Source organism: Rattus norvegicus, chromosome 2 (assembly GCF_036323735.1).
Source record: "Rattus norvegicus strain BN/NHsdMcwi chromosome 2, GRCr8, whole genome shotgun sequence".
In the NCBI taxonomy this organism is placed as follows: Eukaryota; Metazoa; Chordata; class Mammalia; order Rodentia; family Muridae; genus Rattus; species Rattus norvegicus.
This window is the reverse complement of record NC_086020.1, coordinates 23757852-23781239: the sequence shown is the minus strand read 5'-3', so window position 1 is coordinate 23781239 and position 23388 is coordinate 23757852. Positions and strand designations below refer to the sequence as shown.

General features: G+C 42.0%; 1 protein-coding gene across 16 annotated transcripts in view; it reads left to right on the top strand.

Moving 5' to 3' along the window:
- The window catches only part of Atp6ap1l (ATPase H+ transporting accessory protein 1 like), a 42190-nt gene extending 33674 nt beyond the window's left edge, over nucleotides 1-8516 (top strand). For all 16 annotated transcript variants that reach the window (XM_039102521.2, XM_039102515.2, XM_039102518.1 and 13 more), the window contains 3 exons: nucleotides 1602-1652; nucleotides 5005-5245; nucleotides 8102-8516. In XM_039102521.2, the coding sequence (XP_038958449.1) occupies nucleotides 1602-1652; nucleotides 5005-5245; nucleotides 8102-8404 (595 nt within the window). In that variant the 3' untranslated portion in view covers nucleotides 8405-8516. The remainder of the gene's footprint in view (nucleotides 1-1601; nucleotides 1653-5004; nucleotides 5246-8101) is intronic.
- The last annotated feature ends 14872 nt before the right edge of the window (nucleotides 8517-23388 follow it).

Genomic DNA, 23388 nt, shown 5'->3' with positions numbered 1-23388 from the left:
AAGTTTGGTGTAATTCTGATAGGTCTGCCTTTATTTGTTACTTGACCTTTTCCCTTACTGCTTTTAATATTCTTCCTTTGTTTTGTGTTTTTGGTGTTTTGACTATTATGTGATGGGAGGAGTTTCTTTTCTGGTCCAATCTATCTGGAGTTCTGTAGGCTATGTTCATAGGTATCTCTTTCTTTACATTAAAGAAGTTTTCTTCCATGATTTTGTTGAAGATATTTACTGGTACTTTGAATTGGGAGTATTCACTCTCTTCTATACCTATCATCCTTAGGTTTGGTCTTCTCACTGTGTCCTGAATTTCCTGTATGTTTTGGGCCAGTAGCTTTTTCTGTTTTACATTATCTTCGACAGTTGTGTCGATGATTTCTATGGACTTTTCTGCTGCTGAGATTCTCTCTTCTATCTCTTGTATTCTGTTGGTGATGCTTGTATCTACTGCTCCTTGTTTCTTCCTTTGGTTTTCTATATTCAGGGTTGTCTCCCTTTCTTTTTTGTTTCTATTTTCAATTCCTTCACCTGCTTGATTGTATTTTCCTATAATTCTTTCAGGGATTTTCCCCTCTAAGGGCTTCTACTTGTTTACTTGAATTTTCCTGCATTTCTCTAAGGGAGTTCTTTATGTCTTTCTTAAAGTCCTCCATCATCATGATCAAATATGATTTTAAATCTAGATCTTTCTTTTCTGGTGTGTTTGGATATTCAGTGTTTGCTTTGGTGGGAGAATTGGGCTCCGATGATGCCATGTAGTCTTGGTTTCTGTTGCTTGGTTTCCTGCGCTTGTCTCTTGCCATCAGGTTGTCTCTGGTTTGTTTTGCAATTTCTGACAGTGGCTTGACCTTCCTATTGGCCTATGTGTCAGGAGTGCTGTAGACCTGTTTTCCTGTTTTCTTTCAGCCAGTTATGGTAACAGAGTGTTTGCTCTCAGGCATGTGGTCATCCCTGTCCACTGGCTTACAGCTGTCCCTGTGAGTGGGAACCAGAAGGATCTGCCCCTACTTCTCCTAGATCCCTGTGGACATGGGGCCCAGATGGCGCTAGCCATTTTCCTCTAGAGTCAGAAATGTGGGCAGAAAGTAGTCTTCTCTGGTTTCCCAGGCGTGTCTGCCCCTCTGAAGGTCCAGCTCTCCCTCCCACAGGATTTGTGTGCAGGGAGCTGTCTGACTGGGTCTGCTTAGATCCCAGCAGAGTCTGGACCACAGGGCTCCTGCAGCTTGACTGCTCCAATCTTCCTGTTCCCAGAGGCACTATAATGTTTCCTCTTGGGCCAAGGATGTGGGCAAATGTGGGGAGAAGTGGCAGTCTCTCCTGTTCTGCAGTCTCAGCATTGCCCACACTTCTGGGCAATCAACTTTCTCTCCCATGGGGTTTGGGAGCCAAGGGCACGGTTTTTAAGGATCTTGTTCTGGCTCCTCAGATCTGAGAGTGCTGCCAGGCACATTCTAGGTACTCAGTAAATGTAATCATTTGCCACTTGAAGGTGGGGCACAGGGCTGGGGGATGGCTCAGTGTGTGAGAGTGCTCGCTCTGCAAGTCATTAGCACCCCCTGGAGCCATTTCTGTTTTGATGAACGATACTGTTTCCATTTTCTTAGGTTGTCTTTAAAGTTTGGTGATGCTGAAAATCCCAAGGATATTGATATAAGGTAGGAAACATTATAGTTTCAGCATGCCAGATATATTATGAGCTGCTTAATTTACTCATGCCAGGCATGTGCCCATGCTATGACACTGCAAACTCCATATCTAACTACACTGAGAGGTTGGTGGCTGTGTCTGATGGGATCCTGTAGGAATGCTTTCTACACAACGAAGTCCAAACATATCTCAGTACTCTGAGAAATCAGCAGGTAAGGGAATCTTGTAGGAATGTTTTCATTATCGTCATCACCACCACCACCACCACCACCACCACCATCACCATCATTGAATTCTTTTTTCAACTACTACCCAAACACCTGTACTCCTCCATCTCTCCATTGAGGGGTTTGAGCGCACATGAACCTGAGAATGTGGTCCTTTCCCCAGAACTAAAAAATATCGCTGAGAGAGTCTGGTAGGCTTCAGGCTCTATTTTAAGGTGATTCATCATAGCTTTTTATGAGAATCACTCTATTTGACCACCACGAAGAGATCTTTGCTGTTCTAATTCCCCATCAATCATTCAATAAAGGCCTCAGTATTTTTTTCTGCTGGATAGAAGGCTGCATCTACAAATAATGACTTAGCTTAGCAGCCAGTAATCAACAAACTTAAAGCAAACAATGTTCTCCATGTGTTGGGTAGCGTATTCCCTTTAACCCCAGCATGCTGGAGGCAGAGGCAGGCAGGTCTCTGTCAGCTTGAGGTAAACAATGAATTCCAGATAAATGACACCACACAGTAAGACCCTGTTTCAATTTTTCCTTCCCATAAAAATATTTATAATTTTCTCAGAGTTGGTGATCAAGACATTTGAAGGCACAATTTTTTCCCCACAGTCAGTCAATGTAGCCAGGAGGACCTGAGTATGTTAAAACTTACGTTAAAAAAAGCTGGGTAGGGGTGGTGTTGCTTATAAACCCAGTACTGGGAAGGTGGAGACAGGTAGACCTGTGGGTCTCACTGGCCATATAGGACAGTGAGAGCTCTGACTTTAAAATAGCAAGAGGAGGGTAGCTCCTGAGAGGTTGTTCTCAGGCCTCATATGAATGCTTGCACACGCGCACACACACACACACACACACACACACACACACACACACACACACACACACGCATATAGGGCAAAGATTCCCTTCCTATAGGATGGACATTTTAGTGAGATGAGCTCAAGTGTGTTCAGCTTTAAGCGAAGATCCAGCAGGGGATGCTAGGGCATATGTGCTCTCCTCCTGTACACTTTGGCCATGTAGAAATATTTATGAGTCTCTGATAAAAGTTTCTGTATTCAGGCTTGTTTGAGAGTGACGACACACCTCTCCTTTCAAACAACTCAAAAGATAAGTTTTTAAGGAAAATTGGCTTTTTATAACTGAGTAATCCAGCGTATCGTAGGTTTGACCATGAACAGCTTTCTTCCTCAGGACAGCTGCCCCCACACCATAGGATGGTAGTGTTTCACAGAGCATAAAGTAGAACATACGTACTCCTACCCTTCAGAGCCTTGTGCTTGCTAGATAAGGACTCTAACACTAAGCTACATGCCCAGCCCTTCAAGGAATTATCATGAGGAAACAGACTCCACTAGGTACCTGGACAGATGTGCACATCTGATCTAGAAACGCCAAGCACTTTTGCTTTGAAATAGCACTGTTCCCCAACTGGAAAATAGTCCTGTAAATTCTCCTCCCGTGCCACTCCTCTTCCTCCTCCTCTCCCGCAGCTAGGACAAAGGTGTGTGACATGTATGGCCATATTCCCTCTATGTCTTAGCATTTGAGGATAATAGAACTTACTTGCCCAACTTTCATCTGCCCATCTTCTCTCCCTATAAGCCTTTCTGGCCAAGGCGGGCTCTGCTATGGTCGTTTTTCTTTTTTGTTAATGTGACACAAAGCTAGATATAATTGAGCAGAGGGAACCCCAACTAAGAAAAGGTGCCCTCCTTAAAGTCAGCCTGTGGACAAGGCTACTGGGTATTTTCTTCCTTAGTGATTGATGGAGGATGGCTCAGCCATTGTGGGTGGAGCCACCCCTGGGCTGGTGGTCCTGGACTCTATAAGAAAGCAGGCTGAGCAAGCCATGGGGAGCAAGTCAGTGAGCGGCACCCCTCCATGGCCTCTGCATTAGCTCCTATCACCAGGTTCCTAACTTGTTAGAGTTCTTGCCTTGATTTACCCCATTGTGTGGTTATCTGAGATTTAGGTCCAATTGGATTTAGGTCACGGTGATTTTTATCACAACATTAGAAACCCCAACAGGAAAGTTTGTGCTTACTATGCTTAGAAGGCCAAAAGTTGAAAAAATGTTTCCAACATGTACGTCCCTTGTAACTTATACAAGCGGTACCCTAGCAGTCCACTTCCTCAGGCCTTGCTCTGACATGGCTAGGAGCTGCATCTTGGGATGGCTTTCAGGGGCAGTCCTGGACCCACCTGGGGGTCAGCTCTTAGATGAAAAGGCTCTTGTTATTCCAATGTATTTGTGGTCATGATGAATCTCTAGTGAGCCATCACACTAACAAGACAGGGCTCTGACTACTTCCCATCCTTGCCATGGGAAGTGTCAGCCCCAGCCTCCTCTACCTCCTGTGAGACTGTTCGTTTTACCTCAGCTCCCAGAATTCTCTATGAACACAAAGTAAAATAAAGAGAACCCATGAAAACAGAAAGATAAGAAATATTGAGTTATAAGAACAAGAAAGTAATTGCTAATCCAACCAGTATATCCAATTACTACTGATGCTCTAATCCTACCAGTATTGAATTTTGTTCCATGTGATGTCTCATCTTTTAAAATAAAAGAAAATTATCATGAGTTATATATTTTCACGATATTTTTCCACGATTGGAGAATGTTCCAATTTAAAGCCATTAGTGGTGGGAATGATGGTCTCAGGTTGAATCTGACAGGCATCTTAAACACAGCATCTGAGGGAAATTGGGCAATAGGTTTTTGTCCTGCTAGGTTCAATATGACACGAGGATAATGTAATAAACCTACTCCTATTATTTTACGACAATTTAATTCTGTGTTAATATACACCTAAGCTTTTATTAAATCTATAGCAGTTATAAATATACAATTTGATTCTTAGTAAAGAAAAAAAAGCCCCCGGACCCCCCACCCCCCTGTAGGATTTCGTATTGCTCTTTTTCCTGTTCCCAATCTCTTGCCTTCTTATCTATCTGGCTGTTGTTTGGCTCCAAAGAGAAGCCTCTCCCCAATTCCACAGCCTGACAAAAGAGGGCGCCATTGTACTGTTCACGGATGACGCTCGGTCTGAGACAGAAAAAGAAAAAAAACAAAAAACAAAAAAAAAAGCGCCAGCTAACACTAATGTACAATCCTCCTCAGGTTCACCCTAAGCAATTACATCAAGCTGTCCAGCCAGAGTTGGTTTAGTTTACACCGTGTCGAGATAATTTTCAACAATTCGGTGCAAGCAACTTTTAATGCAACCGGTATATATGCTTTGTCAACTTACTCCTACCACTGCCAACGCGTCAGCAGCCTGCGGCGGAACGATGCGCTCCTGTTGCTTAGCAGCTCAGATGATGTGACAAGCCTGTGGGAGGTCACGTTTATTGATTTCCAGGTAATAAACGAAAACTTACGCTTTACAAGCCTGCATACTTGGTGCCAAAGAAACTCAGTGTTTGTTTAAGCCACCCAAAACAAGCCGTTTAAGGAAGAGTGTCCTCGCAGTACCTTTAAGGTAGCATTGGTTTATTCTGGGTCTTCTGAGGTATGAGATGGAGCAGGATGGAGAATTCCTTCTGCCTGAGCCCTCCAGGGCTCGCCTTTACTTTCCTGTTTCCCCACTCTCTAGACACCTATCTAAACCCTAGTGCAGCTGTGGCTGAAGCCTGGTGACTGACATTTCCTGGGCCCAGAGGCTCCGTGAGAGGAGAGTCCTTCTGGGAGCGAAGTGGGTGATCTTATCAGAGCAGATAAGAAGTACATCTGCAGTGTGAAAGGCAGTGTTGACAGGTAGCCTGGGAATGGAATCTTAACCATCAAACGTAGCCTGGAGAGCTTGAAAACCTTGGGAGAAACGCCTATGAGCATGACTGGCTCCTTTGCACCCCAGCAGCCCAACTGAGAGACAGTCTATCAAGCCTCTCTATTTTGTTTACGTGGCCAGTCTTACTCACCGAAGTAGCATGCGTGGCGTTGCACATCCCTTATAAGGGCATGTTCCCGCTTTTTCCGTATTTACATGGAGATACAGATTCATATATATTTCTCTCAGCTTGGAGGAGCCATCGTGTTGGTGAAAGGCGCAGGGGAAAAAGGGAAGAGCACATACTTTGGAGTCAAGCCGATCTGATTTTAAAAATCTCTCTTCTGCCACACGGCTAAGTTACATAACTGTGTCCGTACATCTTTGTCCATGTAGAAAGTACACGGCCTCAAATGTGTGAGACATTCAGGACCATTGCAGGCATGGCGTAACAATAACACTTAGAGCAGCATAGGCTAATGGTTAAGACGACATATTTTATGTTATTTACATTTTGTGACTGAAATAACAAAACAAAAACAATTGGGTAAAGGCAAGGGATGGGGATTTCAAATGAGGGATAGGAAAAGAGGATCGGAAGATGACTTTGCAGCCACCAGGGATGCCTGGGTCACAGACTCAGGGGATGAAACTCTGTGCTGGCTGAGCGAGGCAACATGATTTGGCTTCGAGGCTCTGAAGCAGAGCATAAGGGAGAAGCACCCCAGTGTACATTCACAGAGCCCCCAAGACTCCGGAGAACTTGCAGTGAGGAGCACATTCCTCTCCAGGACTGTGTAACATGTATACAGAAGCAGGAGTGCAAGCTCAGGCCGCGGAGAGGAGAGTCCGCAGAAGACAGCTCTCCACACTCCAGGGTCACTGGCTTTTCCTGTAGAATAAACATTTGTCCCTCGGTAGGCACAAGAGATTGGTAGCAGACCCTAATTCCTTCTGTCCGCCAAATCCAGGAATTCTCAAGTCCTTTACACACAGTGGCATGGTATTTGCATATGACCCACATACAGCTTTCTAGGGTAGTGACAAGAAAAGAGAGAGTTGGCTTCCACCAGAAGCCGTGGAGTCCTATGAAGTCGCATGTGTGTGAAGCCGGGTTTCCCGTGTGTAAATTTTATCATCACACGATTTCTGCTGTGTGACTCCAGGTGAATTACAGAACTTTCCTGAGCCCAAGGCTCTTCTTTGGGCTACAGTAAAATAGTCACTTGCTCACGGGCTACTATGAAGGCCAAGTTGGGTAAACAGTGTCTGGTACACACAAAGCCTTCGGTGTGTATCTCGGTTTGGGCTTTCACCATATCAGTAGTCATGTCCTCCCTTCCAACCACTCCCTGTCAGCAGCATCCAACACCATACTTACCAAACCCAGAGCGTCCTTTGAGTTAGATACATAGCAGATGTGCCATTTTGTATGAACTCAAATAGTCCTAAAACCAGATTAAAAGATGTTTCATTTCAGAGACTCAAACTGCACACTTTTAGTTGCCACAGCTCATCCATCCCAGAACGGTTGGTCAGTGTTCTTTGAAAATCAAATTTCCTGCCAGAGATGGTGGCTCCTGTCTGTGATTTCAGCACACATGAAGTTAAGCAGGAGGAAGACAGTGAGTTTAGTGTCAGCTTGGGCTATACTATGAGCCCTCAAGGCAAACAAAATTTCGTTGTCTGAGTAAGCAGAATCATATTTATCAGATCACAAACTTAAATTATTCTATAATGTGGTAGTGATAGGTGCCCTACTCCTTTTCTTATTTTCTTGCAAAATTACCCTGAGGAGAGCTGGCTTAAGGGAGAAACACTTTATTTGGCTCACAATTCCAGGTTCCAGTCCATCACTGCAGGAAGTCAAGGCAGTACAAACTTGAAGCAGATAGCTACTTCCACAGTCAAGAGCATGCTAGTCTGCATGCATGCCTAGTCCTCAGCTCACTTACTTGGTGTTTATACAGTCTGCGATGTAAACCTAGGGAATGGTGCCGCCTGCAGTGGGCTGGATCTTCACACGTTATATTTGTATAATCAATTTGTCCCCTAGACACGCCCACAGAGAATCTGATACAGACATTCCCTCGCTGACATTCTCTTCTTAGGAGGTTCCAGTTATGGGAAGTTGGCGATTAAAACTTAACGCATGGGCTGGAGAGATGGCTCAGTGGTTAAGAGCACTGACTGCTCTTCTAGAGGTCCTGAGTTCAATTTCCAGCAACCACATGGTGGCTCACAACCGTCTGTAATGGGATCTGATGCCCTCTTCTGGTGTGTCTAAAGACAGTAACAGAGTGACAGTGTACTCACATACATAAAATAAATAATTAAAAAAAAACTTAACGCAGCATGTAAAATTTGGTTACTTAGGGTCCAGAACCATTAGCACAGTGTGAATGGACTCTTAGAAGGTCACTTCTGTTCTTTTCTTTGTCTGGACAGATCCAAGGCTTCTCCATCAAGGGGGCACAGTTTTCTCAGGCTCGAGACTGCAGCTCTTCCTTCTCACCTGCTGTTCTGATTGGCCTGGCCATGTCTCTGATTCTGTTGCTGGTGTTGGCCTATGCTCTGCATATGCTCATCTACCTGCGCTATCTGGACCATCACTACGAGTTCATCACCTCTCCTGCCCACTTCCCATCTCTGAGAGCGCTCGACATAGGGGAGGAGAAGGAGCTTCTGGGGAGCCAGGGAGCAGAATGCTACGAGCTAAGGAACCAACAGATCTGCAAAATCTATATTTAGTAACACGAGTCTCCATCTCCTCACCAAGGCCAAATCATCTCCAAAAGACATTTTTCTCTTTTGTGATGTCTGACTTGTGAATTGTTTGATTAAAAAAAGAGAAAAAGAAAAACCTTGCCAATGAGTTGGTTTCTAGCGTTTATTGGCTTTGCTAGGAAGGTCTGAGGCAGTGAGAAAGTATCTCAAGGGATCCCACAGAGGTAAGCAGCACTGTTCCCCCAAAAGATGCCTTGGACATTAGTGAAGAAAAAGACGAAGAAAGGGAGTGCACTGGCTAGTTTTATAAGTCATTGAGAGGAGAGATCCTCAACTGAGGAAATGCCTCAGTAAGCCTGAGCTGCAGGCAAGAGTGTAGAACATTTTTGTAATTAGTGATTGGGGAGGGGCCAGCATGTGGTGAGTGGAGCCATCCTGGGCACGTGGTCCTGGGTTCTATAAGCAAGCAGACTGAGCAAGCCATGAGGAGCAATCCAAGAGGCAGCACCCCTCCACGGCCTCTGCAGCAGCTCCTGCCTATAGACTCTGGCTCGGTCTGAGTTGCTGTGCTGACTTTCTTCAGTGGTGAACAGTGATGTTAATTTAGAGTCTTAAGGCAAATAGACCCTTTCCTAATATGGGGATATTAGAGAAACCTTGAAAAAAGAGCTAGGGAAGGGGAGAGAAAGTCGGCAGGAAAAGTTCAGATCTTTTTTTGGGAACACAATTTACTCTTTTTCCCCAGAAATTATATTGCAGCATCATTTTAAAAAGTAGTTCTCAGGCTGGAGAGATGGCTCAGTGGTTAAGAGCACCCGACTGCTCTTCCAGAGGTCCTGAGTTCAATTCTCAGCAACCACATGGTGGCTCGCAACCATCTGTAGTGAGATCTGGTGCCCTCTTCTGGTGTGTCTGATGACAGCTACAGTGTACTTACATATAATAAATGAATACATCTTTAAAGAAAACAAAAGAGTAGTTTTCCTTTTCTCTCTTTTCTAGAGCTTTCTCTAGATAGCTGCTATGTGTCTGCACAGAGCACTGTACTCTTAAGTCCAGGCCTTTGACAGACAGAAGCAGCACAGCCCATGCTGTGTGGTAGGGATGACGGTCATGCTTCTTCCAGCTGGTTGTGGGCCCGGGTTGGCCTCACACACGTGCAGCAGACTTCTGTAGACTGTCATGAACACCCCTGATGAAGAGTGTGCATGCTGTACAAAGCCCACTGTGGACAAGCCCTCTAGTCCCCATCTGCTGAGAGTGTGTCGTAACCTCTTCCTGAATAGAAATTCTGAAGCCAACACATGTGTTCTTACTACCACACTCTTCCTCACGGTCCTTCTTTTCGGGTCTTGGAAGATCTGAGGATTGGTTCGTTCTCTATCTCTCCAAAGCCGGAGTGCACTTTCCTTGCGACAGAGCTGGCATTCATAAGAAGGGCATTGCATTTCCTTCTCCTGAGTCTATGCATAACCAAGGCTTACTAGGAACACTCCACTCCTCTCCTCCAAACTCAGAGTGCACACCAAGGAAAGGACACTGGGAGGTTTTGGTGACAGAATTGTTGTCCACCTGAGATGACGATCAGTGGGCGATGAGCCCTGACATTTCTGATAACAGCAGTCGGCTGAGCATGTCTTTTCCATTTCTTTTGGCTGAGTCATTTACCAGCTGAATGAAGGTTGAGGTCTTAACCCTGTCAAAGTCTGGGTGATGAAAATACTTCATCTAAAGTTCCTTTTGTTTGGTTCTTCAGAGTAGACTTGATAGCCTGGAGCTAAGACTCATGTAACTGATTTCACAGAGAGGACTGCAGAAAAGAGATGCTCAGAAAAATGGAAACCCAAGGTGATCTATTTGCTCTAGCTTGCTTGGAACCAACAGAATTCCTGCTAATACCAAAGGTGGTCAACTCAGACCACACAGCTCAGCCATGACAGCTGGATTTTCGCTGTTGTGGCCTTGATTATTCACTGGTGATATGAAAGCTTTTTAATAGGTTATAAGTACATGAAAACTAGAATGTTTATTGCTCAAAGTAGGATGCTTTTAAGAGTGAAAAGAAATGTCATTAAAGTTCCATGATAGAAAACATGATCAGTGCCAGGGAACTGGAGGGTTCCATCACCATAGGTATTGGTTGACTTACTCTATATGCTGGAAAATGTGAGCTAGAGATTTTAAATAAGAGAGAGTCAGGTAGGCTAACTTCAGATCTTCATATCCCCCTTCTCCTTCCAAGTCCAATGCTCTAGTCTCACCCTCCAGCTCTGTAGCAGATCACTTGATACAGCCTCCCCTCCTCTTAGGCCACCATCTTCAGCAGATGACAAAGCTCTTGTCCTCTAATTTTTCTTTCCCCAACTCATCCCATTGTCCTAGCCCCAACTCTAGCAGTTATTCTCTGGGAGCTCAGCAGCCAGACTTGTCAGAGCAGCAGATTTGCTCTCCCTCCTCTCCTCCGTTTCCAGTTCCCTAGTCTCATTCCCAGCTCTAGCAGACTGGCTATCGTGATCTCTCCTCACTCACCCTCTGCCCCATTTCCCAAGCAGATCCTGGAGGAATACTCTGCTTCCCTCTTTCCTGTGGACTTCCTCAGCACCCTCGCCTCTGACTCTAGCCCATTCCCCTTATAACCCCAGCTCTCAATACCTAGAAACACATTTTATCTGGAACCCCGTTCCCCCAGTGACCACATATTATGTAGCATACAACACACAGCCACCCTCCTAAATATCAGAAAAGGCAACAAAAATCAAAGAAAAGAAGCAAACAGACAAATAATCCTGCTCAATTTTTTAAGTCAAGTCCAGATATCAGTAACTAGAATTATAATCATACCAATCCCAGATGCTTAGACACCAATGTAAAAACACAACAACAGTCAGAATAACATGTCAGCACTAGAGACCAGCAATTGTGCCACAGTAGGCCCTAAGAAATGGAACATAAATGTAGCACAAGCAAGGACCTTAAAATAATTACATAAATATGATAGCGGTCCTTAAAGAGAAAATGAATAAATCTTTTAAAGAAATCTATGAAAACACAAACAGTGGAAGGAAAGAAACAAAACAGTTCAAAGATCTGGAAGCAGAAATAAAATCAATAAAGAAAACCCCAACTAAGGGAAACGAAATGAAAATTTAGAACTCAAATAGGGAACTCAGAGACAAGCCTCACTAACAGAATACAAGAAATGAGGGAATCATGCTTATCACCCTGTACAAAGCTTAAGTCCAAGTGGATCAAGGACCTCCACATCAAACCAGACACACTCAAACTAATAGAAGAAAAACTAGGGAAGCATCTGGAACACATGGGCACTGGAGAAAATTTCCTGAACAAAACACCAATGGCTTATGCTCTAAGATCAAGAATCGACAAATGGGATCTCATAAAACTGCAAAGCTTCTGTAAGGCAAAGGACACTGTGGCTAGGACAAAACGGCAACCAACAGATTGGGAAAAGATCTTTACCAATCCTACAACAGATAGAGGCCTTATATCCAAAATATACAAAGAACTCAAGAAGTTAGACCGCAGGGAGACAAATAACCCTATTAAAAAATGGGGTTCAGAGCTAAACAAATAATTCACAGCTGAGGAATGCCGAATGGCTGAGAAACACCTAAAGAAAGGTTCAACATCTTTAGTCATAAGGGAAATGCAAATCAAAACAACCCTGACATTTCACCTCACACCAGTGAGAATGGCTAAGATCAAAAACTCAGGTGACAGCAGATGCTGGCAAGGATGTGGAGAAAGAGGAACACTCCTCCATTGTTGGTGGGATTGCAGACTGGTAAAACCATTCTGGAAATCAGTCTGGAGGTTCCTCAGAAAATTGGACATTGAACTGCCTGAGGATCCAGCTATACCTCTCTTGGGCATATACCCAAAAGATGCCCCAACATATAAAAAAGACACGTGCTCCACTATGTTCATCGCAGCCTTATTTATAATAGCCAGAAGCTGGAAAGAACCCAGATGCCCTTCAACAGAGGAATGGATACAGAAAATGTGGTACATCTACACAATGGAATATTACTCAGCTATCAAAAACAACGGCTTTATGAAATTCGTAGGCAAATGATTGGAACTGGAAAATATCATCCTGAGTGAGCTAACCCAAACACAGAAAGACATACATGGTATGCACTCACTGATAAGTGGCTATTAGCCCAAATGCTTGAATTACCCTAGATGCCTAGAACAAATGAAACTCAAGACGGATGATCAAAATGTGAATGCTTCACTCCTTCTTTAAAAGGGGAACAAGAATACCCTTTTGAGGGAATAGAGAGGCAAAGATTAAAACAGAGACTGAAGTAACACCCATTCAGAGCCTGCCCCACATGTGGCCCATACATATACAGCCACCCAATTAGACAAGATGGATGAAGCAAAGAAGTGCAGACCGACAGGAGCCGGATGTAGACCGCTCCTGAGAGACACAGCCAGAATACAGCAAATACAGAGGCGAATGCCAGCAGCAAACCACTGAACTGAGACTAGAACCCCCGTTGAAGGAATCAGAGAAAGAACTAGAAGAGCTTGAAGGGGCTCGAGACCCCATATGTACAACAATGCCAAGCAACCAGAGCTTCCAGGGACTAAGCCACTACCTAAAGACTATACATGGACTGACCCTGGACTCTGACCTCATAGGTAGCAATGAATATCCTAGTAAGAGCACCAGTGGAAGGGGAAGCCCTGGGTCCTGCTAAGACTGAACCCCCAGTGAACGTGATTGTTGGGGGGAGGGCGGCAATGGGGGGAGGGTGGGGAGGGGAACACCCATAAGGAAGGGGAGGGGGGAGGGGGATGTTTGCCCGGAAACCGGGAAAGGGAATAACACTCGAAATGTATATAAGAAATACTCAAGTTAATAAAAAAAATAAAAAAATAAAGGTCTATACCACCACAAAAAATAAAAAATAAAAAAATAAAGGTGAAACTGGAACCCCCCCCCAAAAAAAAGAAATGAGGGAATCTTAGGCATTGAAAAAAGAACAGAAGAAATGTGTACCCCAGTCAAAGACAATTTTAAGTCTAAAACAAAACAAAAAACCAAAACAAACCAACAAAACAAAAAACAAAAACAAAGTAACAATAACAACTCTTCCCAAAAAATTCTGGATAAAAAAATATTCAGAAAATCTGGGACACTATGAAAAGTCAAAATCTAAGAGTAATAGGAATGGAGGAAGGAGAAGAAAGAAACCAAAGTCCAAAAGGCACAGAAAATATTGTCAACAAAATTATAGAAGAAAATTTCCCTATGGAAATTATCCCTATATTCTAAGGGGAATGACTATCAAGGTATGAGAAACATTGTAGACTACTTGGTATAGAACCCCAAATAGATTAGACCAGAAGAGAAATTCTCCTTATCACATAATAATCAAAATACTAAACATAGAAAGCAAATAAAGACTATTAAAAACTACAAGAAAAGTAGAACAACTTCTAACTATATAAAGGCTGAACCATTAGAATAACACCCAGTTTCTCGATGAAGGCTCTAAAAGCAGAAGGACCTGGATAGATGTTGTAGTGGCTATTCCTGGCTGTCAACTTGGCTATATCTGACACGAGCTACAATCCAGAATTGGAAGGCTCACCTGTGATCCTGATCTTGAGGCTGAGAGATACAAGTTTCTGACCTGAATCTTGGCATGGAGATCTTGAGGCATAGTGACTGTGAATCCTAGGAGAGGGGCAAGGAGATCTCTGAGTTCAAGTCATCTGGGTCAAATCAAGTCCCAGATCCAGGGGTGGTGGCACACACCTTTAATGTGAGCCACACCTTCTGCTGGAGACCTACATAAGGACAGTGGAAGAAGGAAGAGCTCTCTTCTTCGCCTGCCTGCCTTGTGGGATTGAGCAACTGATAGATCCTTGGACTTCCATTCATAGTTGCTGCTGACCATTGTTGGGGACTACAGACTATAAGTCATCAACAAATTCCCTTACTATCTAGAGACTATCCATAAGTTCTGTGACTCTAGAAAACCCTGACTCATAAATGTGATGCAGAGACCACAGGCACCAGCCCAGAATACTATACCAGCAAAACTTTTAATCACAATAAATCAAGAGAAAAGACATTCCCTGATAAAATCAAATTTAAATAATATCTACCTACAAATCCAACGCTACACAAGGCTCTAGAAGAAAAATTTCAACTTAAATAGGTTACCATAACCACCCCCCCTAAAAAAAACCCACAGGAATAAATAATCTGAGACCAGAAAATCAAAAGAAAGGGAAATGCTACCTCCCCAGTACAGCATCAAAATGTCAGGAATCAACCAACACTGCTCACTGATAATTCTTAGCAACTTAATTCCCCAGAAAAAGAACACAGACTAACAAAATGATTGGAAAAACAGGATTGAACCTTTTCTTGCACTCAAGAAACACACCTTAATACCAAAGAATAGACATCACTTCAAGGTAAAAGGCTAGAAAAAGATATTCCAAGCAAATCTAAAAAAGCTTTTATAGTCTCCATTGAGAAACTGGCTGTGATTCTAATGGTTCTGCCTTCATATAGTTACTTCCTCTATTCCAAGCAAGAGGCAAGCTAGTTTATCCATTTTATAATACTCGACAAAACAGATTTAAAAAAAAAATCAGAAGCAATAGGAAAGAACACTACATATTCATCAAAGAAAAAAAATCCACCAAGAGGACATTGTAATTTTTTTATATTGCAATCTTAACATCTATGTTTCTAACACAAGAACACCTAAGTTTGTTAAAGAAACATTGCTACAGCTTAAATCACATACTGACTCTCATACGCTGATTGGGGGAGACCTCAGCACCCCACTTTTTCCACTAGACAGCTCGTGCAGACAAAAACTAAACAGAAAAATGCTGGATCAAAATGATGTTGTAAAACAAATGTACCTAGTAGATATTTACTGAACTATTCACCCAAACATGAAAGAATATACCTTCTTTTCAGCACCTCAGGGAAATTTCTCTGGCCAAATACTTGGACATGAAGTAAGTCTCAACAGATATGAAAAATGGAGATAACAGAGTAACCTATCTGACCACCATGAATTAAAGTTGGATATCATCATTAGAAGAAATCTTAGAAATGCATGAGAACTGAACAACTCACTACTAAAAGAAAAAAAAATGGGTCAAAACTGAAATAAAGAAAGAAATCAGAGACTTCCTAGAATTGAATGAAAATGAATACACAACATACCCAAACTTACAGGACAGAATGAAGACAGTTCTAAGAGGAAATTTCATACCACTAAGAGCCTACATGAAGAAAAATTGGATATATCTCATAAAGCAGAGCTACTTCGGACTTGCCAGCACTATAAATAATGACACAGACTTTTTAATATTTTAAAGCATGGGCCCTTCAGCTAGGGCAGCCTCCTACTTCTCTAACCTGACTAATCCTGGCATGACGTACCACCATATGGCGAGCTCTACCTCTCTGCTCCTCTCTGGTTCATCAATTCACTTCTGCGTCTGCTGCTGAATCTCTCACCTCCAATTCTTCCCCAGCATCCTTTTCTCTGCTTGGAAGATCTGCCCTCCACTGCCCTCACAGATGCTGATTGCCAGATCTTTATTACGGCCAATCAGATACAATTCTAGATTGCCTTAGACAGGTGAGGAAGAACAAATAGTTACAAAATATAAGACCAGAGATGGGTCCCGGAAATAATAACCAAGATCCTGAAAGTATTTATCTGTCCGCCAGCCCAGAATTAACAATTGAATATGCAGTGCACCCCAACAATCTCATACTTGTAAATTTAACAGCACACCTGATAGATCTAGAACACAAAGAAGAAATCACATCCAAAAGGGGTAGATGGTAAGAAATAATCAAACTTGGGGCTGAAATCAAAATACCAGAAACAAATGAAAAATACAAAGGATCAATTAGACCAAAAGTTGGTTCTTTGGGAAAAAAATCAGTCAGACTGACAGACCCTTTTCCAACTTATTTAAAGGCAGAGAAAGAATATCCAAATTAACAAATTTAAAGATGAAAATGGGAATATAACAATAGTCACTGAGGAAATTTAGAGAATCATAAGGACATACAATTTGAAAATCTAAAAGAAGTGGATAATTTCCTTGAAACACACCACTTACCAAAATTAAATCATTATCAGGTAAGCAATTTAAACAGATCTATAGTCCCTAGTGAAATAGAAGTTTTTTTAATTAAAATTCCTCCTCCAATGCCAAGTGCCAGATGGTTTTATTGCAGAATACTCCTTAAATTATTATACCATATTATACCAATCCATAGGAACACTGCCTGATTTATTTTATGAAGCCACAATTACCCTAATACTCAAACTACACAGAGACCAAACAAAGAAAGAGAATTGATATCAATATTTGTTTTGAACATAGATGCAAAAGTTTTCAATAAAATATTTGCAACCTGAATCCAAGAACACATCAAAAAGATCATTCACAATAGTCAAGTAAGCTTCACCCCAGAAATACAACGATCGTTCAACATACATAAATTGGCACATGTAATCCTGGAGAGATCAGGGATACAAGGGCCTCATGTTAATATAGCAAAGACAATTCATAGCAAGCCCATAGCCAACATCAACTTAAATGGAAATTCCTTTACAATCAGAACAAGACTAGGTTGCCACTCTCTTCCTACCTATAGTACTTGAAGTCTTGGGTAGAGTGATAAGACAACTGAAGGAGATCAAGGAGAAAGGAAGAAGCCAAATTATCTTTATTTACAGATGATATGATAGTATGTTCAAGTAACCCTCAAAATTCTAGTTTGAAACTCCTATGGCTCATAAACACTTTCAGCAAAGCAACTGGATTAGAAATGAACTCATGAAATTAGTAATGCTCCTCTATACACGTGATAAATGGGTTGAAAAAAAATTAGGGAGCGACACCTTTCAGAAAAGCCTTAAATAATGTGAAATATCTTGAGGTAATGCAAATCAAAATCATGAAAGACTTGTATAACTGCAACTGTAAGACACTGGAGAATGAAATTAAAGAAGATATAAACAGATGGAATGATGTCCCATGCTTAGGGATTGGTAGGATTGATATAGTGAGACATGCAGTGTATAAATTCTATACAACCCCCATCAAAATTCCAACACAATTCTTCACACATGTGAAAGGACAGTTTTCAGTTTCATATGGAGACAACAGGAACATCAAATCGGGATAAGCTAAAACAATCCTCAACAACAACAACAACAAAACAACAACAACATCAACAACAATCTGCTGGAGGGAACACCTCTCCTGATTTCTAACTGTTCTCCAGTACATAGTAAAGAAGCATACTATTCACACAAAATCAGACATTTGATCTAACTGAACATCTAGGCATAAATCCAGACACCTATGAGCACATGCTATTTGATAAAGAAGCCAGAAATACAACTAAATAGAAAGAGAAGGGGGGACAGAGAGAGAGAGAGAGAGAGAGAGAGAGAGAGAGAGAGAGAGAGAGAGAGAGAGAGAGAGAGAGAGAGAGAGAATATCTTTAATAAATGGTGCTGTGATGGCTTCATGTACAAGAATTCAAATAGTTTCATACTAATTATTCTACAGAAATCTCAAGGGCAAATCTATCAAAGATGTCAACAGATATACTGAACCTGAGAGGAGAGGAAGTGGAAAATAAGCTTGAACATTGACACAAGAGACAACTTCCTGATCAGAACACCTATTCAGCCCAGGTTCTAAGGTCAACAATTAATAAATGGAACCTCAAGAAACTGAAAAGCTTCTGTATCGCAAGGGACACTATCATTTGGACACAGCAGCAGCCTATAGAATGGGAAAAGATTTTTTTACCAGTTACACATCTGATAAGGAGTAATATTCAAAATGGATAAAGAATTCTTAAAGACAGTATCTCAAGAGAACAGATAAACCATTTAAAAATATCAAAGTGGAGAATTTTCAAAAGAGGAAACTCAAATGGCCGAGAAACAGTTAAAGACATGTTTAACATCCCTAGTAGTCAGGGGAATGCAAATCAAAATGACTTTGAGATTTCATGTTGCACCTGTCAGAATGGCCAGCTCATGTTGGCCGGGATGAAGAGCAAGAGCAGTTATCCGCTGCTGTTGCGATGGTAAACTTGTACAGCCACTAAGGAACTCAGTGTGGTTGTTCCCAGGAAAACGGGACTAGATCTACCTCAACATCCAGCTACAGCGCTCTTAGGCATATACCCAAAAGACACTTAATTATACCAGGGAGACCATGCTCAAGCATATTCATTGCTGCTCTATTCATAATAGCGAGACATTGGAAACAACCTAGATATCCATCAATAATGACTGCCTAAAGAAAATTTGGTACATTTACATAATGGAGTATTATTTAGTAATTTAAAAATGAAATAATGAAATTTGTGGGCAAATGAATGAAACTAGAAAAATCCTGAGTGAAGTAGCCTAGACACAGAAAGCCAAATATGGTATGTATTTTCTTTTTCTTATTTTTTAAGACTATTTATTTACTTTATTTATATGAGCACACTGTAGCTATCTTCAGACACACTGGAAGAGGGCATCAGATCCTATTACAGATGGTTGGGAGTCACCATGTGGTTGCTGGGAACTGAACTCAGGACCTCTGGAAGAGCAGTCAGTGTTCTTAACCTCTGGGCCATCTCTCTAGCCCTGGTATGTATTTTCTTATATGTGAATATTAGCGGTTAAGTCAATGAGAAGTAAGCTACAATCCATAGAACCATAAAGGTCAGGTACAAAATAAGAGACTGGGGAACAAGTAAATCTCCTTCGGAAAGGGACATGCAGTAGAAAGTTATGGATTGATGGAATTAGAAGGTAAAGGAGGGATATAGGGAGGAGGAATGTGGGAGAAAATAGAGAGAGAGATAAGGGCCATTTGAGGGGTAAAGTAGAAATCTAATACAGCAAAATCTTCCTAAAATATATACATATGTGAAAGCAATCTGAATGAATTACCAAATAAAGGGGAAGACAGAGCCTCAAATGGACACCTCTGTCACCAAATGAAGCTTCCAGTAGCAGGATTGTGTTATATCTAATAGAGTTGTTGACCAAAGGGGGCCTGTGGAAACCCCCAAGCAACCCCAGTTATTACCAAGATTATAGCTTGCTTTCTACAAGTTGATGGCATGGTCCTAATGCTGAAGACAGCACTACATAACATCTTGTACATGGGTAAGTCAAGTTGGTCCCTACCTAGCTTCCTCACATCTATGGGCTAGTGTTTTTAGTGTAGGAATGTACTCTGTGTTCTAACAAAGGAGCCACAAACTCTTTGATCTATGTAGGATGATGTCTATGCAGGTGAAAGCAGGTACAAGATAGAAAGAGGCCTGTTATTGGACGAGAAGGAAGAATGGGCGGGAGAAAAGATTTAGAGAGGAGGAGGAGACTGGAGCAAGGAAAGAGAGAGAGGGCAGCCGAGTGAACGGAGAGAACATGGAGGCAGATGTTATGATTCCTCTCTGCACATTTACAGGTTGTTATGAATATTCTTAAGGAATGGAAGTGTACAGGGCTTTGTATGTCTAGGTGGGCAATTATATCTTATCAGTTGGATCAGAGGTTATTGGGTTGTGTGTTCTTTCATGTGGCGATTTAATTGAATTCAAGAGAGTTTGTGGTGGCTGGAGACATTGGGCCACCGCAGAATTGGGATAAGTATGTCTGGCATGATGGCAACCTGCCTTGGGAACTGGATGGGTAGAGAGATTGTTGTCAGGTTCAGAGGGTAACCATCGGATATGGGATGGAGCAAAGCAGGTGAGACACTTTGCTGCCTGAGATAAAGACATCCAACAGATGTCATGGGGCACTACGGTGCTGAATCTAGTGTGGGGTAAAAGAAAGCCATTTCTATTTTAATTTTACAGAAACAGATCTACAGTGGTGACTTTCCTGCAAGCTATGTTGGTGAAACGGTGGCCCAAGGCTTGTGGAAGTGACCAACCAATATCTGCTTTGACTTGAATCTCACTCTGCAAGATGGAACCTATACCTGATGCTGTATGGGTGACCGAGGACCTGAGACTAGATAGCCCCAGGCTCTAGACCTAGGGATCTAACCAATATCACTATTCTACTAAAGGTAAAAATGACTCCTAATGACGTTCTGCTATAGTCAGAGCTCATCCTTTATCAGAGAAGCTTCCTCCTGCAGCAAAACAAATACAGAGACCCACAGCCAGACATTGCACAGAGGGTAAGAGACCTTGGAACACTCAGTCCTAAATGGGATGTCTCCATCAAATCCGTTCCTTCAGACATCAGGGAATCCCATGAAAGAGGAGGCAGAAAGAGTATACGCTTGAATGGTCACATCTGGCACATAAGGAAAGAAAGTGCAGAGAGCAAGCCATGTACAGGAGAAGAGATAGATAGGAAGGATGCAGAGTAGGCTGTGTCCATTTTAGTCATCTAGTTTCTTCTTCAAACTGTGTCACTTATGAGTCAGATGAAGAAATGTTTCGTTTAGCAAGCTTAGATACGAAACCCAAACTCTTAAATGTTACAGGATATCTGATCACATTGTGAACCCTAAGATTGTGAACTGGAAAAGCCTTGTCGTGGTGTGGTTCGGCCCTACCACACACCTTTAATCTAAGAGTTAAATAAAGTCAACCCTAGGTCAAGAGGTGGAGCAAGCAACCAGCTGACAGGGAGTGTATGTAAGTAAACGGAAAGGAGAGTCTTTGAGTTGAAGGGTATTTATGACAGGACAGCAACAGCAGAGGAGAAAGGGCTTTTTCTTTCTGGGACATTGGCTGAGGAGGAAGGTCAGCTGGGTGCTTTCTCTGCCTCTCTGAACTAGCAGGTTTTCACCCCAGCATCTGGATCCTGAGTCTTCATTGGTAAAATCCAATGTTTGGAATTTTTGTTTTTGAGACAACACATAAGTAAAAGGAAATTTTAGTAGGGTAGAATCTTGCCCTAAAGACCCAATTTCTTAATCTGTTCTCTCCTAGAACACAGGACTCAGCTCCATTTCACCTCCTGGTGTCCCTCGAACCACACCTTTTATATTTTTTCTTTTCTAAGTTTGCTAGGCTTGTTCAAAATGCTCTTCATGAGAATTAACCAGAGAAAAAAGTTTCTATTGGGCTTTTTTGAGGCTTCCTTTGTCAGTGCCATTAGCATAAATCTCTTTATCTTTGCCTCAGGTAGACTCTTCAGACAAGGACAAAAAGCAACCACATTCTTCATGAAAATACCACAAAAACAGTCTCTACTCCACATACTGAAATTCTTCACTGAACCATCTTGAGCCAGGTTCAAATTACTCTCGGTAATGAAGTCTTCCATATTCCTTCTAGGACAGCCCATTAAACCCCATTTAAAGCATTCTACAGCTTTCCAAATCCATAACCCCGAAATCTACATTGTTTCAAACAAAAGCACGGCCAGGCCTATCACAGCAATATCCTAGTCCCTGGTACCAACTTCTGCCTTAGTTAGAGTTTTACTGCTGTGAACAGATACCATGACCAAGACAATTGTTATAAGAACAACATTTAATTGGGGCTGGCTTACAGGTTCAGAGATTACATCCATTATCATCAAGGCAGGAACATAGCAATATCCAGGCAGGCATGGTGCAGGAGGAGCTCAGAGTTCTATCTCTACCTCTGAAGGATGCTAGCAGAATACTGGCTTCCAGACAGCTAGGAGTAGTAGGGTCTTAAAGCCCACACCCACAAGTGACACAGCTACTCCAACTGAGGCCACACCTCCAAATAGTGCCACTCGGTGGGCCAAGCATATACAAACCATCACACATTTTTTTCTCGTCCATTGGAAGGGTGGTCAGGGACTTGGTTTTTGACTATCTTTATGTTGCTTTAGAGCTTAGAAACTCAGGAAGTCGTTTTCCCTTTGATAGTTCCCACCAGCCACAGCAATCTGCTACCAGCAGGGCTAGAAGGCTTTGTCTATTTTTCTGGGTTTTGTGAACTAAAAATTTAATTACTGTTCTATAGTAACTAGTTCTTTATTTTGCCATATAAGGAGATTTAAAAATAAAAACAAATACAAAATAATAACAACAACAATAAAACTCTTTTTTAAAAAATATTTATTTATTATGTAATTATGTAGAAGTACACTGTAGCTGTCTTCAGACACACCAGAAGAGGGCATCAGATCTTACTACAGATGGTTGTGAGCCACCATGTGGTTGCTGGGATTTGAACTCAGAACCTCTGGAAGAGCAGTCAGTGCTCTTAACCGCTGAGCCATCTCTCCAGGCCAACAATAAAACTCTTACATCTAAAAATCATCACTTAAAGTTAAGTTGAACCTTAGGAAATTGCTGGGTTTTTTTTCTTCCAACAAGTAACCCAGGTTAGCCTTGAACTTTAAATGTAACTGAGGTTAGATTCTCTGAATTCTCCTGCCTTTACCTCCCAAATGCTGGAATTATAGGTGTATACCATCATATCTGGGTAGAAATTGCTATTTTTGTTGGTCAAAAATTAGTTGAGTATTGGAAATTTCACATGGTTCAACTAAACATGCTAAAGAATATTTCAATTTGAGAACTTTGAAGAATATAATTTTACAGGAAAGGACCGGATTTCTATATGTCTTTAACTTAATGAAAAATACACTAAATTCTTTAATTTTCTTGTTTCATTATGGGCAATGAAAATGTCCTCTTGGGCCCGCCCTTTCTCTCTCCCTCCCCTCCTTATTTACTTCCTTCCTTCCTCCCTTCCTTCCTCCCTCCCTCCTTCCCTCCCTTCCTTCCTTCCTTCCCTCCTTCCTTCCTTCCTTCCTTCCTTCCTTCCTTCCTTCCTTCCTTCCTTCCTTTCTTCCCTTCTTCCTTAGTCTCTCTTCAACTCTTTCTTTTAACTTGGAAATAAGGTTTTGTGAAACCAATTTAAGGCTTTGAACTTGTGAAACCTGTCTTGGGCTCCCGAGTAGCTGGATTTAGAGGCCTTCATCAGCACGCTTGGTTTGGTATCT